The 6687-nt window shown below is 34.5% G+C and overlaps 1 protein-coding gene across 3 annotated transcripts in view; it reads left to right on the forward strand.

Annotated features, from left to right (window-relative positions):
* Positions 1 to 2240, forward strand: part of LOC108985903 — a 28353-nt gene extending 26113 nt beyond the window's left edge. For all 3 annotated transcript variants that reach the window (XM_018958364.2, XM_018958365.2, XM_018958366.2), the window contains exons 9-10: positions 365 to 1655; positions 1753 to 2240. In XM_018958364.2, coding sequence (XP_018813909.2) covers positions 365 to 374 — 10 coding nt within the window. In that variant the 3' untranslated portion in view covers positions 375 to 1655; positions 1753 to 2240. The remainder of the gene's footprint in view (positions 1 to 364; positions 1656 to 1752) is intronic.
* Positions 2241 to 6687: the final 4447 nt, after the last annotated feature.

Consider the following 6687-nt stretch of genomic DNA (forward strand, 5'->3'; position numbering starts at 1 on the left):
AATAATCGTAAAACAACTGAAATGCATCAAGTCTGTAAGTACTGTAGTTTTCCAGTTGTGCTGCTGCCAGCTTCTGGTTGACCCCATAGTATGGGTCCAGCTCGTCATACCGATCTGTTAAATAAGTGGTTTCATTTATCATAAACCTCTTGAACTTGTTATTGTGATAGCATAATGTGTAAACCCAGGGAGAGAAGAGGAGGAATGATAATTTTTTTTTGTGCTGTATCTATCACGTTTGTCGTTTATGGGCTAAAATTTAATGTTGTATCATGTATGTTTGTTCTATGTTTTCGTCAGTTGCTTCCTTTTATTTCACTGGAATTCTTTTGTGATGCTGTCAATTTTTTTTTAATCTTAACAGGGGGACTTGATTATTTAACAGAGCGGTAACTCAGAAGAAAATGTCAGTTGAAAGCTGAGGATTTTTTGCCTCTGTGCATTTCCAACCAGGGAGGGAATGATACTGGGAGAAATTATGATGGGAAACCCTTCCATTTTCGAACAAGAGATGCCATGATAGAGGAAGACATCCAATTATGATGGGGAACCCTTCCATTTTTGAACAAGAGATGCCATGATAGAGGAAGAATTGGATACCTGATTTGAACATATCTTAACGTGTTTCTCATGGAAAGATCACCCTTAAGTGCTGGCCTTGTGCTTGTTGGTACAATACATGGTTGGATGAGTTGGATGTGCTCTGTTTTCGAGGATAACAGGGTTTCGGTGGTGCTGGATGCAGGAAACTAGTTAGTTTCTCATTTCAGGCTGATAAATTGTAACCCCACTGAAATAGGAACTCCAGGGGCTTTGAATTTAGGATTTTACTTATAAAATTGCTTCTGTCAGGATTTTCTCTACACGCATTAGGGCTTTTTTCATCAAAATGCTCATCATTTGGCGGCTCTATTATGAACTTGCCGAATATGTTACCAGTGTATCAATAACAACGATAATTTTGGATGAAAAATTCTAGCTAGCTTTGACTATGGTGTTCGTTTCTTTCTTCTTTCTGTGGCAAGGCAAAGGACTCGATGAAGAAGCAGGGTTTAGAAGAGGAAGAATGGCAAGAACCAAAAGAAAACCCCCACTTTATAGAAAGGTATGAGAGATATTCTTCGTATAGCAGGTAAGTGCTCATACTCGTATTGTCAAAAACAAAATTGCTCATACTTCTGTATTATATTGTTTGTTTTTGGCTGTAGTTATGTTAGGGGTCTTAATTATCCTTTTTTTTATGCTCTTTAATTATTTCTTCATGAAAAGATCATTTTTTATTTTATTTTTTTTTTCTTATAAAAAAAAATGATCCTTTCATGTAGAAAGAATTAAAGTAAGAGCATTAATTTTCCTTTTAATTTTTTCGAGTTGTTGAGGCTGAAGTCAAATCTGTTGATAATGATATGGTCTCAAGGGCCCGCCCTTACAGATATTAATGTTATCTTGGTTAGTCAAAGTGACGAAGTAATAATGCATTGTAGGATGAATATGATTGAAAATTCTGGGAGTCATATAGTATCTAATATTTATGGTGAGAAACATTATTGTTAGCATAGCTTTGTATACTTGGGTTTTATGGGAGCGCATATAAATATTGGGCCAGAGGTGGAGGAGATTCAAGATGAAGGATACTTACCAGCCAAGGAATGCAGGTTGGATTTTGCTCACTTTGAAGGGGCTTAAATTTCAAAATCAGAGTCATGATAGCTTCATTTTAACTTAGAAGGGGATGTCTTGATATGGTTTCAGGATATAGCAGAAAGTCTATTCACTGGAAAGGCTTTAAAGATTCTGTTTGCCCCCAACAAGCATATCTCATGGATGCTTTGACAAGGATGAGAATCTTCAACAGTTCCTATCTATGAGACATAATTCGAGGCTTTCTCCAATAGAATTGAAGGGTTGCAAGAGAAGCACAAGCTTGGCTGCTTTCTATGTGGATTGAAGGATGAAATAAGGTCAAACCCGAGTTCTAGATCTTAGAATTGGGGCTAAATTTTGAAATTTAAGCCCATGGGGTTACAATTCTGACCAAAGTGATTTGGGTTATTATTATTGGCTAATTTTTACCCCAATCTGGTATATAGCTGGCCAGCAAATGCAATGGGAATAAAATTGAGATGATGCAACTTGTTTTTAATTTCTGCAGTGTATTTGGGGGTAATTGTTGAGGTTCCTCACCCCTCCTTATGTACTTCTCCAAGCATTAATAATTTAAAAAAATTTATGTGCAGTCACTTTTGCGTGTTCTATTAATGTGATTGGCAGTGTTACTTTTTTTTTTTAATATAAAAGAACTCATTTGGCCAATCACATCAGTGAAGTGTGCAAGAAATACTTAAAAGTGATTGTATGTAGCATAACTCTTTTTATATTACAAATATTTCATGTTTAGAAATAAATACATTTTAAGTTTAAAAAATATCCTCCACCTTTAATGGGAGATCTCAGTTGCCAAACATCCATTCTTAAGGAATGTACGTTTTAGATTCTTTTGGCAATGTTGCATTTGTGTTTTCAGAGGCTTGGGATTAGATCAGAGTGAAGTATGGTCGTTTATAATGTCTCCTGAGGCATGAATGATAGATGGGAGAGGGTGAACCACGCCATTTTTAATGCTCCTTTCCTCTTTTCACGATGCTGCTCTTTGCCCTTGTGAAGCGAAAGCTATAAACGAGATACCAATTTGGGCATATTATTCATTTAAGAAAAATTCACTTATCATTCCTATACCACATACCATACATGATTTTTTAATTTTTTAATATTTTTTTTTTATTACCAAATATGTGGTGTATGGATGATGAGCAGAAGAACTCAATTAGTTTAATAGGAATAAAATAAAATAATAAAATAAAATAAAAATAAGTGTGGTGTGCGGTGTAGTGTGTGAGATTTTAAGTAGTAAAGTTTGCAGTCTTGTCACTACAAGAATCTGTAAATTGAAATAGATAGAGAGCCTTGGAGCTACGAGAGATAGAAATGACGATACTCTTCAACACATAATATTCAAAGTACATTTGTATGTTTTCTTCTCTACCCTAACGGATTACAAACATTTTTTCGGTATCTCAAGATATTTTTTTTATACAAAATGGTGGTATGATCGATTTATGTGATTTTGAAAATTTGGATTTCAAAAAAACCCTAGATAGATCGAGAGAAAGAGGGATATAATCCCTAGATCGAAATTGCGGAATCATTTATAGCAAAATAACATAAGATAATCCATTTTTTAGTACCCTTAACTCATATGCCACCTCTTGTTAGTCGATTTGTTTGCTCAAATTCTTGGTTCCCCATGACCCTACCCAATGAATATGGTAGTTTAATATGTTAGATTATTCATGAATGCAGGTTTAATAATGTTAAACTTGTCCCAAGAATGCACTATGTTTGTTATGATCTGTTGGTTCTTTTTGCTACCAAAATGCCCCTACCCAATGAATATGGTAGTTTAATATGTTAAATTTGTCCAAAAATGCACTATGTTTGTTATGGTTGCATGTTTCTTTTTATGGCCAAAATGCCCATTATTAGATATGGAGTTTTCCCAAGAAATGCACCTTGTTTGAGGGGTTGGTTGCTTTGGTTGTAGAATGCTAGATGGTTGTTTGCTGCACTTTGCTTATTCTAACTATAGAATGTTGTTCAGTTAGGTTTCTATTCACAAATACGATTTCTAGCAAGCTTTTTCAAATATGGTTGAGCTTGACAAAAAATTATATTAAATTCTATCCATGTTTGGAATTTCAATCAGCTCCTACAATGCCATGTTGTGGTTGCTCTTTTTTGTTAGGGATCAAATAGTGTCAGAATGTCACAGACGGCAACTTTCACACCATCATCTAAGGCCCATACTGTTATTAGGATGAAAAAGCATGCATAAAGACTTCTAGTAGGGAAGACAGTTAAGGACGCCGATTTTTTATGAGTAGAAATTATAAGGTAAAATAAAAATGTTGCCTAATATGAGTTGTTGTATTTTGCATAGCATGTTAAGATCCTAATAGTTTCTTATGATTTTCAATTTGAGAGATCATGTACATATTTTTGTTGGGTTGACCCAAAGCTTCTTGATTATGGAAAAATGTTGATTAAACATCAACGAGAGAGAAATTAACGTTTGAGTGTCAAAATTTATCAGACCCATTTAATTCTAGAGCTAGAAAAATTTAAAGTCAGAGCTGCAATGGAGACTGAAGCAACAGAGTATTGATTGGAAATTACAAGGCATATAGTAGCACTTTTGATGTCATGGTATTGCTTTGTATTTATTTTTATTTCACATTATGTAGCCAAAGTATGACTGTTTAGTTGATAATGTAACTTAGTTGTGGCTTGGGCAGTGCCCTTTGGGACTTGAGAAATCTAGTAGAGGGTTGTCCCACACACCTAACAATGTATTTTGAGAATTATGCATTTTCAGTACTGATCTATGTCTAAGAAGACTCTTGATCACCTACTCTTGATAGCTTCATACTGTGAATGTGATCCAAATTTTTTATAACTTTTTCAAAACTACAGACAGAATTTGTGTCGTGATGTCTGAAACACCGTAGCAATAGCAATTTGTATTGTCTTATATTGATCTGTTATTATTGCCAAATGAGCTTGACCTTCATTCAATTCAATCAAGATGGAAATAACCATGCAAAAGTGTTTGCATCTTCACTTGATATTAAACCACAACAAAAAATAATTGACCGAACATGATGATTCACCTATACAAAAGGAGCAAATGGCAACTTATACGCATTGATCAAGTACGTTGTGTCAACTATTATTGCATTCCCAAAATATTCATAGATAGCCCTACTTCGGGCACCTGCCCAAAAGATATTATTTAAACAGTCTCACCATTCAAATTCATGATATAATAAAAACAATCATTCTTTTGTTGAATTCGAACAAAATATTTTCGTAGAGTTTTGGCATCACCTTCACCAAGCCGCAACTGTCTCGCCTTATCAAGATAATCTCGACAATCTTTTTCTTCAAATGTTAGGTTCTCATAACCACCAGCTTGAACTATGAAAGACTTAAAAACATTTACACACCTTTATACCAACGCTATCTCTTACATCCAATTGTTTCTTTGCGGCTGGACCCATCTTCCTATTGCATCTAAGAAATCTTGCTTTTCTCTAACTTAATGCATATGTTTGTTCAAGTATAACTATAAAAGTATATACCTTTCATCGAGACAAATCGTTGGATTGATATTTGCCTTACATTTGAATCTCTTGATTGGTCTTGGCCTAAGAACAAAAATTGTTGATTTAGCTGTGCCTTGACGTACATATAGGAGAGTGAAGTACCTCAATTTTCCGTCATCTCCAGGTCTAAAACTTCTTTTGAGCACACCAAACCCCTATTTTTTAGCATATTTTGTGTAATATTCTCTAACCTCGTATTCTAAGGCAAAAGTCATTTCAACCTTTTGTTCTTCAACCACTTCTTGTGTCCCAACATTAACACCACGACTATCATCATCGGTGCAGGGATCATCTACATTAACTAAATATTATAATTACTTGCAACATATTCAAAACCTAATTCCAAGTTAAATACCATATATCTTAGGCAACATAATCAGCAAATATGCATAGATAAAAAATTAGACAGCACATTTCCACCTCTACTACTTGAAGCCTCCATGCTAATAATACACCCAGTTAATGAAGCTGAGTACCCCCACCCAATTCGACAAAGTAAAGGTGATGATTAATCTTTTGCAAAATATAGAAAATTGAATATCGAAAGAAATCTCATTATTATAATATAAGTTTTAGAACACATGACTTATAGTTCCTATAAGAATAGTTAATAACTACATCACACACACTAAAAATATAAAATCATTAAATGTCACATCTAAAACCTCAAGAATAAAAAAATTAAGGTTGTACGTTTTAAACTAAATTTTAAAATAATTGTGGTAATCAATATATATGGAATGACCCAAATTGGTTCTTATCAATTGAAAAAAAAAATAGAACTAAGGCAACAGATTTTCCATCCTACTAACGTTATTTACATCCTAAAAGCATATATATGGGTAGGTAATAAGTGTTATCCCTAAATTATTTGATTACCTAAATACTTAGGGTCGGTCCTTATTTAGAGCAACCTGGCCGACCCTACTACATGAAGGAAGATGAGCTCTTCTAAAAATTGGTAGGTAGATGTGCATATAATAGAAGCAGGACTCCCTCAGCCCAACCAACGCTAGCAACTAGTGGAAAGACTTTCTGCTTGACCAATACTCATAACCAGTGGAAAGATTTTCATAGATCACCAACTATATACCAATTAAAAAAACAGAGCTGGTCATAGTAACTCGAAGGGCCAAAAAAGGGAGAGGGCGGGTGGGTAAGGGAAGGTATACCAAATGGACAACAGAGCAATCTAACCTTGGAGCACTAACCCTTTTGCTTAAAGGCCTTAGCCCCAATGGTTAGCTTACGATTCATAGATCCATGTGGCAAAGAAAAAACCTTTTGAAAAAGTGAGTTAGTCTAGTGCCCTCCAACCTTCCAAATTTATTAAGGAATGAAAGCCCAAATATTGGAGTGGAAAAATGGAAGAAAACATACATTAGTCTAACAGTCACTTTATCTCACCCAATATATCCAACTTCAGTCTTGATTTATAAAGCTAAAAATCACTTTGTTTGCTCTA

Source organism: Juglans regia, chromosome 12 (genome assembly GCF_001411555.2).
Source record: "Juglans regia cultivar Chandler chromosome 12, Walnut 2.0, whole genome shotgun sequence".
Taxonomy (NCBI): domain Eukaryota; kingdom Viridiplantae; phylum Streptophyta; class Magnoliopsida; order Fagales; family Juglandaceae; genus Juglans; species Juglans regia.